The 15,315-nt window shown below is 42.3% G+C and overlaps 2 protein-coding genes across 2 annotated transcripts; both read right to left on the bottom strand.

The window, feature by feature from the left end:
- Positions 1-641: 641 nt before the first annotated feature.
- Positions 642-4,059, bottom strand: LOC117212660. The gene is made up of 5 exons (XM_033457611.1): positions 3,538-4,059; positions 3,285-3,464; positions 3,000-3,207; positions 730-2,822; positions 642-647 (listed from the first exon to the last, which is right to left on the bottom strand). The coding sequence occupies exons 1-5, from the start codon at positions 4,057-4,059 to the stop codon at positions 642-644; spliced, it is 3,009 nt and encodes a 1,002-aa protein (XP_033313502.1).
- Positions 4,060-4,083: 24 nt separating this feature from the next.
- LOC117212659 lies at positions 4,084-14,806 on the bottom strand (the record flags this gene model as incomplete). The annotated part of the gene is made up of 2 exons (XM_033457610.1): positions 4,084-5,242; positions 14,396-14,806. Coding segments are annotated over 2 exons (1,570 nt in total), but the record flags the coding sequence as incomplete, so codon positions are not given.
- Positions 14,807-15,315: the final 509 nt, after the last annotated feature.

Raw genomic sequence — 15,315 nt, 5'->3', positions numbered from 1 at the left:
ATGTTTGTTTGTCGGGCAGCCGCGACGATCCGCCCGCGACATTGTAGTGCCGCGACCGACGGTTAAGAATATGATCTATGGCAAGCCGCATGGCGTAACATTCTCCCCCCGTTGAGAGGGTACCGATCAAATTAGCGAGATGTGGTTGAAGTTCCTATCTTAGTTCGTCTCGGTGGCTAGTTGTTCGGGTTTCTCGAGATCGGGTTGAATTGGCAGTGGGACAAGCCTTTTGACGGCCCGATCCAAAACGCTCTTTGCCGTCTGAACTGTAGCTGTCCGGATGACACCATCGGCGCCTGGATGAGCCTTGATAACTCGGCCCAGAGGCCAATGCATGGAGGGTACGTTGTCCTCTCTGAGGATGACGATTGTGCCCTTTTGGATGCCGTGTCCACCCTTGCTCCACTTATTTCGGTTGGTTAACTCGTTCAAATACTCCTTATGCCAGCGGTTCCAAAAATGCTGTTTAAGCTGTTGGATATGCTGCCATCTGGAGAGTCGGTTCGATGGAATGTCTCTGAAATCTCGATCACGTAAGCACATTAGTGAATCGCCAATGAGAAAATGTCCGGGAGTGAGGACTAGGAGATCATTTGGATCGGTGGAGATAGGAGTTAGCGGGCAGGAATTGAGGACTGCTTCTATTTCTATGATGAGAGTGTTCAATTGTTCAGAGGTGAGTAACTCGTTGCCGGCTACACGCCTGAGGTGGCGTTTGAATGACTTCACCGCTGCTTCCCATAGCCCACCGAAATGCGGTGAATGAGGGGGAATGAAGCGCCATTCGATTTGTTTGTCGGCTAAAAATGCGGTTACTTTTTCCTTGTGATCGTCCGATTGTAATAGATCGTGAAGCTCTCGTAATTCGTTGCTTGCTCCTCTGAAGTTGGTGCCGTTATCAGAATGGATGGTGGAGCAATACCCTCGTCGAGCGATAAATCTGCGAAGAGCGGCGATGAAGGCTTCGCTAGTGAGATCGTCAACGAGCTCGATGTGTACCGCTTTAATTGCTAGGCATACGAAAATGGCTACGTATACCTTTATCTGACGACGGTTACGATCTCGTTTTTCCTTGATGTGGAACGGCCCGCAGTAATCGACGCCGACGTTTGTGAATGGGCGAGATTCCGTTACTCGCGCCTCCGGCAGATTACCCATCACGTATTCTACCGGCGGTGGTTGAGCGCGGCAGCAGCGGACGCAGCCTTTGATCGCCCGCCATACTTGACTTCGACCGTCGACGGGCCAGTATCTTTGTCTTACTGCGTATAACGTAGCCTGCGTTCCGGAATGCATGTGGATCTTGTGCTCGTGTTCTATGATGCGTGTTGTAACGGATGACTTGGGTAATACTATGGGATGTTTCTGGGCGAAGGTCATCGACGAATGACTGAGTCGACCCCCGACTCGCAATATTCCTTCCTTGTCTATGAACGGATTGAGTCGCGTGAGCTTACCCTTTATCGCCGCGTTCCGATCTTTTTGGAGTGTACGAATTTCCTCGGAGAAATGGATGTTTTGCAACAATTTTATCAGTTTATTGTGCGTTATGCGTAACTCGGTAACGGTTAGGGGTGCCGCTCGGTTCCTTTCCTGTCTCCAACGGAGGCAACGAGCTATGATTCGTATCAACTTGGGCCAGGATGAATACCTTTCCAACAAACTGTAATCGGCGGGGTTTGCGGACAGACAAATCGCCCCTTTCTGCTCCGGTACTTCAATTTGCGGTGTTAGAGCCCATGTCGGCCAATAGCCTTCCGACTGGTAGAGCCATGCAGGACCGTGCTGCCAGATGGTTGGGCGCAGGAACTCTTCGGGTGTTTGGCCGCGTGATATTAAGTCCGCGGGATTGTCGTCGGTAGGAACGTGGCGCCAATCGCGGATGCTGGTTTTTGTTTGAATTTCGGAGACTCTGTTAGCGACGAATGTTTTAAGGGTGTGAGGTGATGTATTGAGCCAATGGAGGACGATAGTGGAATCGGTCCAATAGATAGTTCGAGTAATTTTTTGTGATAGGGCTTGTTGTACTGTTGACATCAGGGACGTAAGAAGGAGTGCTCCGCTCAGCTCGAGCCGAGGAATGGTCTGGCACTTGAGTGGGGCGACTTTCGATTTTGCGGTTAAAAGTTGGGTCCAAGCACGGCCGTTGATGGTAAGGGTTCGGAGATAAACACAGGCTCCGTAAGCCTTTTCGCTGGCATCGCAGAAACCATGCAGTTCAATTTCCATAGCGGACTCGATTATTGCTTTGCGTGGGAACCTGACGTTGTTTAATAAGGGTAATTGGGCATAGTACCTTTCCCACTCTGTATGTAACTCGATCGGAAGTGATTCATCCCAATCGATTTTCGACGACCATATTCGTTGAAGTAGCATCTTGGCCCGAACAATCACCGGTGCGAGCAGACCGAGCGGATCGTAAATTTTTGCAATCTCCGAGCTGATGATTCGTTTCGTGACTCGCGAGGGCGTGGGTTTGACTTCGACCGAGTAAAGAATAGAATCGTCGAATGAATTCCAAAACACCCCCAGCGTCTTCAAGGTTTGCGAGTCGCCCAAAAAATGTTGGTGATTTGTTTCTTCTAAGGAAAGTCCGTGTAACAAGTCATTATCGTTTGACGCCCATTTTCGTATGTTTAAGCCGGCCAGCTGAAGTAACTTGGTGAGTTCTGTTCTGAGCGTGAGGGCTTCGTCCTTCGTTTCAGCTCCGGTGAGAGCGTCGTCGACGTAGAAATCCCGCTGCAGTACCTGTGCTGCACGTGGAAATCGATGTCCTTCGTCCTCTGCCAGTTGCTTGAGGCACCGAATAGCTAGATACGGGGCTGCGGATAAACCGAACGTTACAGTGTTAAGCTCATATGTTTCTGTTTCTCCACTCGCGCTGCGCCATAATATCCTTTGATATTTCCGATCCTCTGGTCGTACGAGGAATTGCCGATACATCTTCTCGATGTCGCCAGTGAGTACGTATTGATGAGCGCGGAATCTAATTAATATACAAAATAGATCTTCCTGTAACTTGGGTCCTGTGTGAAGTGTATCGTTTAAGGAGGTTCCGGTAGTGCTTGGTGCCGATCCGTCGAAAACTACACGGAGTTTGGTGGTTTGACTCGATGCTTTGGTCACGCCATGATGGGGTAAATAGTATCCGTTATCGTCGGAGTGGTTGTCATTGACCTTCGTCATGTGTCCCAATGCCAGGTATTCCTGTATTACCGTTCGATATTCTGATTCGAAGCGTTTGTCGTGCTGGAATCGGCGATTGAGTGAGGCGAGTCGTTTACTCGCCAGCGTTTTAGAGGATCCGAGTGACTGAAGCTGATCGTTGAAAGGTAGAGCGACGATGTATCGTCCTTCGCTGGTGCGTCGGGTGTGGATTTGGAAGTGTTCTTCGCATCGTCGATCTGCCTCTGAGATATGTTTAATTGAGGGTCCTTCATCGATTTCCCAAAACCGCGCGAGATCTGCTTGTAAAGTCGTCGTGGATGTGTGAAATATGTTTGTCGCGGTTTGGGAAGTTGGACTCCCCCCGATTACCCATCCGAATCGCGTCTTTTGCAGACGCAGTCCAGGCTCGTCTGGCTGCGTGAGGTTGACTTGTCCCACACACATCGACGCGAGTGTTGAACCTGAGCTTAGTAGTACATCTATCGGAGCTGGTAAATGAAATCGTGGATCGGCCAATTTGAGATTTTTTGGTATCTCAAGTGTCGAACGATCGATGGGTTCGCTGGGAATTGAGGTTGATATGGTTGGAATGATAAGGAACGTTAATGTCCGCGTGTATGTACCGTCAGTGGAAGTGATCGTGGCCGTGATGTGTCGCTTAGAAGTCGTTGTCAAGGTATCTAGAGCTCCGATCGGGACCGAACATTTGTTTTGCCTTATCTTTAGCGATTTTGCTAATTCCTCGGTAATGAAATTCATACTGGATCCGGTGTCGAGCAACGCTCGACAACGGATTGGTTGATGTTTATCATTCAAAATGTTAATCTGCGCTGTGAGGACTAGATCATTGAACCGTAATTCGGATGCTATTGGTCTGATATGTTCGGTCATCAACGGAGTCGTCGATCGTCGGCGTCATTGGTTGTGTGTTCGTTTGTCAATGGGCGGTGGACTTGGAGACGCGGCTTTTCGTGGTGTTTCCGATCTGTGGTCTGTTGTGTGCCTTTTGCAACGAGTGGGTGATACGTAGGGTGGCAAAGAAGGTGTTGTGGATCGGCTATTTGATGGGGAAGATTTCGGGCTGGACGTGCTGGAACGAGACCCTGAATGGCGTTTTGTCCTGTGCAGCATTGTATGATGTCGTTCTCCGCATACGCGACATGATCCTGCGAAACAATGCCGCGTTGTGTGCCCTTTCCCGAGGCAGTTGACGCATAGTGATGCTCTTTTGACCTCCCGAATACGTTCGCGAAGGGATTTGGTTTTGAAGGTGTCACATTTCCAAATGGGGTGTGGTCCTTGACAGGTGGGGCATGTTGGATTAACCTGTGTCGCCGTAAGTGCATGCCCTCGTGATGCGCGTTGACGGACCGGAGTAATTTGTTCCGGTGATTCTCTTGTTTGTCTGACCGTGGTGATCGGTCTGGAGCTTCGTGCTAATCTCTCTAGGAAGTTTAGTAAGTGAATGTACGGAGGCACCTCGTTATTGGGCAGCGTCATTTCCCATTGCTTTTGGATACTCAGTGGTATTTTAGAGAGGATGAGGCTGGTGAGCACAGCACTGGTATCGGGGTAGGAGTCTCCTAATTTGTTCAATGCATATATGTGTTGTTTGAATGTGTGGACTAAGCGCCTTAATTCCGTTGGAGATTCCTTGGTTATCTTTGGATAATCAATTATTGCCATGCAGTGACTGAAAGCTGTGTATCGTGGACATTCGAAACTCTCCTTGAGAACGGCTATAGCCTGACTGTAATTTACATTGCTAAGGGGTAACGCGTTTAAACAATCGGCTGCTTCTCCTTGCAGGGCGGACTGCAGGTAATGGAATTTCTGTATGTCAGTGAGACTAGGATTTTTATCGATTGTGGAGGAAAAGGTGTCATAAAAAGTGTTCCATTTTTCTAAGCTTCCGTCAAAAGTAGGGAGCCGAAGATCTGGCAATTTAATGGATATCGGATTTAAACTTGCGGATGATGCACAGGTTGGAGGGTTTATGGATGTCGACGGCGAAGCTGTTTGCGCGTTCCTCAGAAGATTTTGTAGCCTTGTATCTACCGCGACGTACTGATCCCTTATTTCGAAGCCGCGCACTTGTTCCTCCTCGTCCAATACTTCTAATTCGAGTTGGATCGCTTCGAATTGACTCGCAACTTCGGTCAGTTGTTTCTCGTAATTCGTTAATAAGGAGTTTTGCTGACTCTCGGATTGCTCGTACTCGTCCAGTCGGTTCGATAAGTATGTGAATCGGCCGCTACAATAGCCTCGTCTCCGACGCAGGGAGATGAGTTGGTCTTCGCTCGTCATCGTTGCCGAGGATAGGAGATGGTCGAAATAAGGAACGAGCTTACCTTACTGTCGTGCGGCGTGAGGTCGCGTGTATGTTTGGTGAGGAACGCCTTGTTCCTTCCCGACGGCCACTCGTTCGATTGTATTGTTAAGTTGTGAAATTCGTTGCGTTGATGATTGTCCAGCTGCGACGGAAGGCTGCGTGGTTGCGTTCCCTTGCCAATGGGATGTGTTTCTTCGAAGATGACGCGCCTGACGTCACTGGTTTCGCTGTAGTGGATGCTCCTGCTCCCGCTGCTGGTTTTGATAAAGTCACGTGGCACTGTGTGGTCACTGGTAAGTGCACTCTTCACTGGCACGTGATCCGGCTCGAAGGACCAAAATGTTACGACCGTTCGCGGAGAGACGTGATCGCGAGATAGCACGTCAACGAGAGTTGTAAATTCTCGCTACGATTATGTTAATCGACGCCGCGAAATAGTCGTTCCCCTGTTTCGTTTAGGATAACAGAGGTGGTTTAATGAATATAGCACTGTGTTAACACTAATAAATTAACGTTTATTTCAACAACTTATTAATTAGAAGGATATAAATGGAACAACAAAAGAAATGTAACTACGTAATGCGCGATATAAGATATGTATTGACTGTTTGGCTTCTCGAAACGTTCTGCCCGCCTTTCGATTTTTTCCGTTTTTTCTGGAAGGCGACCCCCACTACGTTCGGATCACGCCACATTCTTTTACGCCGGATAAAATAACGGCCACGAATCGAAGCTTCTGGAGGTCGCCCTGCTTAATAAACTATGCGCTTGCCACTACAATGTTTGTTTGTCGGGCAGCCGCGACGATCCGCCCGCGACATTGTAGTGCCGCGACCGACGGTTAAGAATATGATCTATGGCAAGCCGCATGGCGTAACAGTATACGTATGTACATATGTATATTCCTAAATTATTCCTAGATAGAGTCACTTTCTTCACCCCAATATTTTCAAATTCAAAGCCATAAAGGAATATATTACTTACCTTTCGGTGCTTTGCTATCAAAGTTCCATCGGGACCCCAAATAGTACAGGTATTGTACAATTTATCGCCCTCTATTTCAGGCATCGTACCACCAACTACATAGATGTTGTTTTCTTTAGCTGCGTTCGATGAAGCAACGCTCGTTTCATCATCAGGAATACTCTCGGCGTATTTTGGAAAGTACTCTGCATTGCAATATTTCAATTAATGAAAAATAACTGTCTTTTGTTCCAACCATAAATTAAATTGAAATTTTTGTCAGTTTTTTATTTTTTAAATTATTAAAATAACTAAGTTTTATATTTCGACTTAATTAAATATGCAATTACTTAGCTAATAGTATATATAATAAATTGTTTCTACAGGTTCAAAATGAAAAATGAATATTTAGAAATATTTAATTACGACAATGCTATTTGTGTTAGCATCAGTGGCTTGTTACTCAACGACTTTGCTAGTACTTTTTGAAATATAAAGTTAGTTTTCAATTAACACTTATACTAGAGGCGGAATTATAAATGCAAAATAATTGATAATACTAATTTATGACTACCTAATTATTAGTATCTTAAAAAATATATTTATACAAAAATCACGATAATCATGAAAATGGGGAAATCCTATATTCTCGAATCAATTCACAATTTATTTTGTATATTAATTAGATTCCGCGCTCATCAGTACGTACTCACTGGCGACATCGAGAAAATGTATCGGCAATTCCTCGTACGACCAGAGGATCGGAAATATCAAAGGATATTATGGCGCAGCGCGAGTGGAGAAACAGAAACATATGAGCTTAACACCGTAATACTCTTATCATAGAAATAGAAGCAGTCCTCAATTCCCGCCCGCTAACTCCTATCTCCACCGATCCAAATGATCTCCTAGCCCTCACTCCCGGACATTTCCTCATTGGCGATTCATTAATGTGCTTACGTGATCGAGATTTCAGAGACATTCCATCGAACCGACTCTCCAAATGGCAGCATATCCAATAGCTTAAACAACATTTTTGGAACCGCTGGCATAAGGAGTATTTGAACGAGCTAACCAACCGCAATAAATGGAGCAAGGGTGGACACAGCATCCAAAAGGGCACAATCGTCATCCTCAGAGAGGACAACGTTCCCTCCATGCATTGGCCTCTGGGCCGAGTTATCAAGGTTCATCCAGGCGCCGATGGTGTCATCCGGACAGCTACAGTTCAGACGGCAAAGAGCATTTTGGATCGGGGCGCCAAAGGCTTGTCCCACTGCCAATTCAACCCGATCTCGAGAAACCCGAACAACCAGCCACCGAGACGAAATAAGATGGGAACTTCAACCACACCTCCCTAGTTTAATCGGTACCCTCTCAACGGGGTTAGGTTGAGAATGTTACGCCATGCGGCTTACCATAGGTCATATTCTTAACTATCGATCGCGGCACTATAATGTCGCAGACGGATCGTCGCGTCTGCCCGGCAAACAAACATTGTAGTGGCAAGCGCATGGTTCATTAAGCAGGGCGACTTCCAGAAACGTCGACTCGTGGCCCGTATTTTACCTCGCAGTAAAAGAATGTGGCGTGATCCGAACGTAGTGGGGGTCGCCTTCCAGAAAAAACGAAAAAAATCGAAAGGCGTTCAGAACTTTTCGAGAAGTCGAACCGTCAACACATGTGGTATGTCGCGCATTACTTATCAACCAAAACGCAGTTACATTTTTTTTGTTCCTTTTATATCTTTCTAGTTAATAAGTTGTTGAAATAAACATTAATTTATTTGTGTTAATTCTGTGGAATTTCATTGAACTACCCTTATTATCATAATCGAAATAAGAGGATCGATCAGTTCGTGGTGTCGATTATTTAATCGTAACGAGAACTTACAACTCTCGTTGACGTGCTATCTCGCGATCGCGTCTCTCCGCGAACGGTCGAAACGCCTATTTTTTAACGAACGACGTCTCCCACTAGAGACTTTCTCTCGAGAGCGGCTAGCATCCTTTTCTAACCACCGATATACAAATTGACCAATTAGCAGCAATGCCAATTTCCCTTACTTTCTGAACGAAGGTTGTCCTCGACGAATCCGATTTTTCCTCTGCAATATTTTTAAAGCTACACATTTCGAATTTTCCAATTATGCCGAAACAATTGCGTGAACCACTCTATATATTCCATACAATAAACTATTTTTTGCGTTTTAAAGTAGTTGAATATTTTATTAAAATGTTCTGAGCAATTCTCAGGTTTCTGTGAAAACAAGATAACCCAAATGTAGTTGTGTTTCCTTCAGAATTATGCAGATTTTATTTGAAATATGTGAGGTGTAAGTGACCCCGACGTGATCGAGCTAATGAGATTTCAATTATCGTGATTCCGGGCGCGCTAACGATATGTCAAACAAGAATAAAACAGTTACGACCAGTGAAGAGTCCGCGTGCCTTTGACGATGCCCTAGAAGATAGTGCTATGGTTCTCCTTACTAGAGAGATAGCTCGCGGCGGCGAGCATCGCGAGCGATGAAGAAAAATCTACCGCCCTCCAAGGGTGTCTAGAACCTGAGTACTTAGAGCGAATCGAGGACATAGCGTTGAATCCCCCGGCCATCACAATATGATAAACTCAAGGACGAAACACTTCTCTCTCCTTTTCCTTTATTTGTCGGCTCTACATCCATCCCCCTTGCTTACTCAAGTTGTTGTTTGTCTATATACGATTCAGCATCTATGGAACCACATATGGGCAAAATGGATTGACAGAAAGGAAGCGGAGGATTTTCGCGACGGAGGATGTAATTGAAGGATGGGCGTTGTAATGAATTGGTTTTGGTTTGTAAATATATTTGTTATGTTCTTGCAGCACTTCTTCTTTGCATTCTCAAGTCCCTTGGACGGCCTTTAGGAGAGAACAAAGACACAAATGATAATTGTAGCTGCTGGCTGTAGATGTCGCTGCTAGGGTACTGCTGTATTTTCTTTTCATTTAAGAATCGTGGAAGAAAAATCGGACTACGGTCGCCGGGATTTAAGAACCCAGATCCCGAACGTTCGTAACTTGAGGCGCTAACCACTGCGCTGCCGTTGTCTGGTATTAGTTAGTGTCGAGTTGTCGTATTTGTGCTGTCGAGTGCCGCCACATATGTATGCATTTATGAATTGAGTGGTTTACGAGTAATTACAATCGATATACATTACAAGTAATTACAATTTATTACAAATAACTCGCTGTGCATATTACTATAACAGTCAGTACTAATTCTATAGATCAGCAGCATTATAACTTTCCAATAAACAACCGAAAATCACGTCGTTGAATAATAAATGCATTCACTGTAGAACGAAATTATTATTACGAATATAAGAGAAACGATTTAAAAACCATGTATTTTTTCATTTAAATTATTTGCATTTGCAAAGGGAGATACAAAATTTTAACAACGTTGCAAATTATAAAGACACAAATTACAGTTTCGTGTTTAAGTTATTGTTCAGAGTTTGTTGGAATACAACGATATTAATCGCATACAGATGAGGTGATTGATCGAACGGATTCTTTCCTTCGTTGTTCAGCGATATCCTCATTAGCGTGCGTTCGTGAGATGTACCACGGCGGCTAGCACGTGCATGCTCTTTCGAGAATTCGGCGGAAGAAGCGTAGGAATATGGATGGAAAATTCCCGATGGGCACGTCGAGAAGCTACTAGAAGGTTCTGTGGCACATGTGACGCCACACAGACACCCACACAGGTCACACTCATTACTGCATAGAGAGTGGGGTTCAAAACCTTTTCAAGGGCCATGGGTCACTAAGCCAGTCAGTCTGTGTCTGTGTCTGTGCCAGTCAGTCAACTGTCTACATTCCAGAACACACACACTTATAATTCCTGTAATAATTGTTTAATAAATATCACATTATATTGTTTCAACACAAACATTGTGTCTTCCACAGACACATTAATCTTAATTCCAAGATTAAATTCTAACAGAGCTTCCTAATAATTATGGTACAATTGGTAAAATGATGATTTTACATGAAAAAAGTAAAAAATATATTAGATAATTGAAATAACGCGATATAAATATAATTGAAATAACATCAGTAAGAACGGATGTTTTAAGTTTTCGATTTTGAGAAAACAGGGTATGAATATGTTTAGTTAAAAAGCAATCCGTGTTTATTCGAGCATTCGCGGAGAGACGCGATCGCGAGAAAGCACGTCAACGGGAGTAGCAAATTCCCGTTGCAATTAGATAACCGACGCCACGAACTGATCGATCCCCTGATTTCTGTTACGATAATAGGGGTGGTTCAATGAATTTAACACTGTATTAACAGGTTAATATAGCTTGTATATTTAAAAATAATGAATGTAATAATAAAAACGTCACAAATTATTTAGCGATAAATACAGTTGATATGTTATAGGAATTCAACCCGACTTTGCGATATCTCTCAATGAATTCGTTAGACTAAGCAATTTATAACGCTTGACTCTTCAGAAGGGACCGATTACTCTTCGATCCTTTTCGTTGTCTTCTCTGGAAGACGACCCCCACTACGCTCGGATCACGCCACCGTTCGCGCCTATGATCACGTATACCAGCTTCTTTATGCGGATAAAAAAACGCACCGAAGGCGAATAGATGTTTCTGGAACTCGCTGCTTGACGACAACTATGCGTTTATCGCTACTTTGTGTATATCTCGACGGTCATGTAAGACGATCTGTTTGCGACGGTTAGGAACACGGCCTACAATAAGCCTTGGGTCGTAATAAGCGGAGAGAATAGAATAATCTACAGGATTATCAACGGTGAAGTATATAAATATACTAACGACTCAGAAAACATAATTGAAGCGAGTTGCTTAGATATGAAATTATTGTTAATAACTAAAAGAATAATAGTACAAGTTAGATTAGCAGAGAGACAAACGTGATTGTGCAGTGAGTCTAGGAAACAGGATAAAATATAAAACAAATAAAAATGGAATATGCAATACGTCCTATCCAAGAAGATTGGATACCAACTAATGCATAATAAAAGAATGTCCGCAATATTTGGAATTAAGAACAAAATTCTTAAAATAAACAACCACCATCTTTATGAACAGAGAAAATTGATTATTGAGACTAAAGAATTTTATTAAGAAACAACATGACGCTCAGAGCATAATAACTGAAGTTATAATAACCTGAGCACAACTCAAAAACTTAGCTATGACCCTTTTGTAATAACTAACAAACAAACATTTCAAACTTAATTAATTATAAACAAGCTACAGATAATTTGAAGTTGGATATGAAGAAGCTTAATAACAAAATTAAATAAATAGAATTTTTCTTATTTAAATGCGACAGTTCGTAGTACAAAACAAATTTTGTTCAGGAATAAGGTTTTCTGAAAATTTCCAGCGAAAATTTTTGCAAAAATTTCCTAAAGGAATTATAACCTATGAGATAAATGAAATAAAAATACAAAAACCAACTGATATTAAAAGAAGAATGATTATTTTACAAGATAATATGAAACTGTGTAAGGGATTACATATGTAACATATTGTCCCGATGTACACATATCTGCGAAGCGACTTACTACCCTGTATATTCCAGAAACTTCTTAGTTTACCCCAGCCTTAGCAATTTGAAACTATTTTATTAAAATTAAGAATTTTCCACATTAGATCGAACGCACTTCTAATAGGTACCAAGCAGTATATATATATAGCAAGATTTTACATATCTCTAAATTATTCACAGAAAATTAATACGGCACATAAATTAGACTTCGGATTGTAAAAATTAAGAATAAATAACCGATACAGTCTCACAAAAATAGAAGGATAAAGATAGAGATAAGGGATCAAAAACAACAGTTATTTTTCAAATTTGTATGAAAAGCCCTTAAGAAAATAAGTTCCTCCTTAAATTGAAAACAGTTATATGTATAGAAATCAAACTTGCGATAAAAGTAAAAAAGATAGAAAATAAGAAAATTGTATTTGTTTTTATGACTCACTTTTACATGTAGTATAATTTCCACCGCTATTTTAGCATAGAACGCTAAATGGAATGAATGGAACTAAATGGAACGAATTGTTCCAACTCGATAGTCCCTTGCTTTACTGTAAACGGAAAATTCTTTCGTGTTCTCAACCAAATTTATCAAATTCCAGCAATGACACATGCTATGTGATTGTCAGTAGAACATGAAGAAATGTTTCCAGTAAAGTTTCGAGCGACTTATCGGCGATTTTCAGGAGACACGACGCGACGATATCGCGTGTACAGTGCTTCTATCGGTGTTGATGCGCTTTAATACATAGTGCAAGAGAACACTAATAAGATTTCCCAGTGGGCCTGTAAATCCTTATAGATCACTCAAAAATATATCATATTGTTTGTTTCAACTACTAGCAATTTAAAACGTCGTCTACATATATTTAGAAAGTTAGCAAAGACATATATTTGTTCCTGAGCATGATTTCTATCAGTTGAGCGTTGTAGCAAAATGTCCGATACAATTTAATGTTGAATTTGTCTTTTTTTTAGGCTAGCTTGATTGGATTACAGGTAGATTTAAACGATCCGTGTGTTGCATCTCCAAGGCATCTTCGACTCATCGATACGCAGTGATACCCGGCAAACTTCTAGTGGACAAGCGACGTTGCTTGCAGGCAGTTTATATACATGTTTTGGCATGTGTTGTCGGCAGGCAATGTCTACAGACGCCTGTAGTCTGCCCGTGCGCGCCTTAAGTTTCACTGACAGACATTGTCCGCCGATTACTACGACATCTGTCTGTGGACAATAGGCCGTCAGTGTGGAGTTATCTTTACCCGAATAATTTAAGAAATATAAAATAAACTTCAACGAAAAGTTGCTAGCTTCGATATCTTACTAATACAATATTATCGAAATTGAATAAACCTCGTTACTGTATTTAAAAGGAAATTGCATTTATATTTCAAGTTTATAGAGACAACAACAACAACCAAATAAAGAATCGCAACGAAGAAATAAACGGATACAACAAACAGAACACTGGATCGAAGATAGAACAATAAACAAGATAGAACCAAGAAAACAACAGTAACGAAGAACCGGGGCGCAGAAAAAAGCACGAAGCGTGCGAGCTGGAGAGGAAACCTGTGACCGTCGGTGCAAGCGGTAAGCATACAAAATGGTTGCCGAGCAGGAATAATCGGCTGGAGAGCCAACCTGCTGGGACCGAGCTATATGGTGGCAGGTATCGCGTGGCGCCAGCTAAGCGAGCTGCCGCCCGAAAGGGTAGGTTTAACTTGTCCAATGATCCGCAAGGAGAGGGCAAGTCGCGCGCCGACCATCTATGCGCGCCATTCCCAAGTCGAACGCGAACATCTAAATGCGAAGCCAGTATGCGTTTTTACTGCAGGTATGGCGCGGTCGACCAAAAGGTCGGGCCCTCAAACGCACACATTACTTGTACAATTCGAGTGCTGCAGATACGGAAAAGCAATTTATAATTTATCGTAATTTATCGTAATGCGAATTTTGGCGCGTCGTCATAAATAGATTTTTATTTAAAACGAAATTGTTAAATATCCTTTTGTATCAATTCACATAACGTTAATAAATCAATATTAGACATATTACTCATAAATTGTACATATCTTTGTGCATATACGCATAGTTTTCGTGCATATATCAATATTTGTATATTTTATGTGTATAACTTTCATATGCTTTTCGCAAATTTTACATTCATAAACATCTGCAATCTACACGTTACGTTTTTCGTTGTATTTACAAGTACGGACATTAGATATTCTATTACATTCTTTTATTATAATCTTTTGATATATTTATAGTTGTTTAATTATTAGGTCATCCCATAAGTTCGTGCCGTTTTTCGAGAGGTTATATATGTTAAGATCGTTTACATACCTTTCAGTTTCATGAAAAAATGTAATCCCCCTCTCGTTGTACAACTTCTTCCCATTTTTCTGGTAGGTTCCGTCTCGATAAAAGTTCTCTTGTTTTTCTTTAAAATAATTTTCTATGCTATTTTTGAGAGTGTCAATATTTTCAAATTTTCTAGCTACTAAAAAGTGTTGTAATGCTCTGAACAGGTGGTAATCAGATGAAGCAATGTCTGGGGAATATGGGGGATGTGGTAAAATTTTCCAATTAAATTCAAACAATTTTTTTGTAACGCTTTTCGCGACATGCGGTTTAGCATTGTCGTGATGGAAGATAACGTTGTTCCTATTCACTAAACCTGGCCGTTTTTCAGCTAGGGCTTCCCTTAATTTTTCTAACTGAGCGCAATATTTGTCTGAATTAATGGTATCACCACTAGATAAAAATTCAAAATAGAGTATTCCTTTATAATCCCACCATACACACAAAAGAACTTTACGTGGATGTAACCCTGGTTTTGCACAGCGTTCAGGTGGCTGATTTCGTTGGGATCAGCTACGTTTCCGTTCAGGGTTTTCGCAAAGTATCCACTTTTCATCACCAGTCACCAGGCGTTTAAGGAATGGTTCACGTTTATTACGCGCAATTAATGACATACACGCTGTCGTTCGTTCAAGACGGTTCCGTTCCGTAAGTTCATGGGGCACCCAAACGTTCAACTTTGACACCATCCCCATTTTTTTTAAACACCTATGAATCGTTGTCTTAGGTATTTTCAGGACATTTGACATCTCTTGAACTGTCAAACTTGGTGATTTTTCAACAAGATCCCGAATTTTATCTCCGTCTGTCTGAGGAGGACGCCCGGAGCGTACCTCCTCTTCTAAACAGAAATTCCCAGCTCTAAAACGTTGGAACCACTTCCTACAGGTGCGAGATGAAAG

The sequence above is a fragment of the Bombus bifarius genome, unplaced genomic scaffold (genome assembly GCF_011952205.1).
Source record: "Bombus bifarius isolate JDL3187 unplaced genomic scaffold, Bbif_JDL3187 scf7180000008342_frag, whole genome shotgun sequence".
In the NCBI taxonomy this organism is placed as follows: domain Eukaryota; kingdom Metazoa; phylum Arthropoda; class Insecta; order Hymenoptera; family Apidae; genus Bombus; species Bombus bifarius.
Note: the sequence above shows the minus strand (reverse complement) of the source record. Positions and strands in the feature narration are given on the sequence as shown.

What these genes read in the sequence shown, in the direction of transcription:
- LOC117212660 (XM_033457611.1), bottom strand. Translation starts at nt 4,059, where the DNA reads ATGACCGAACATATCAGACCAATAGCATCCGAATTACGGTTCAATGAT. An exon ending in AAAAGACGCGATTCGGATGG is followed by an intron (nt 3,465 to 3,537) that starts GTAATCGGGGGG and finishes CTTTACAAGCAG; the next exon opens with ATCTCGCGCGGTTTTGGGAA. An exon ending in ATCCTCTAAAACGCTGGCGA is followed by an intron (nt 3,208 to 3,284) that starts GTAAACGACTCG and finishes ACGGTAATACAG; the next exon opens with GAATACCTGGCATTGGGACA.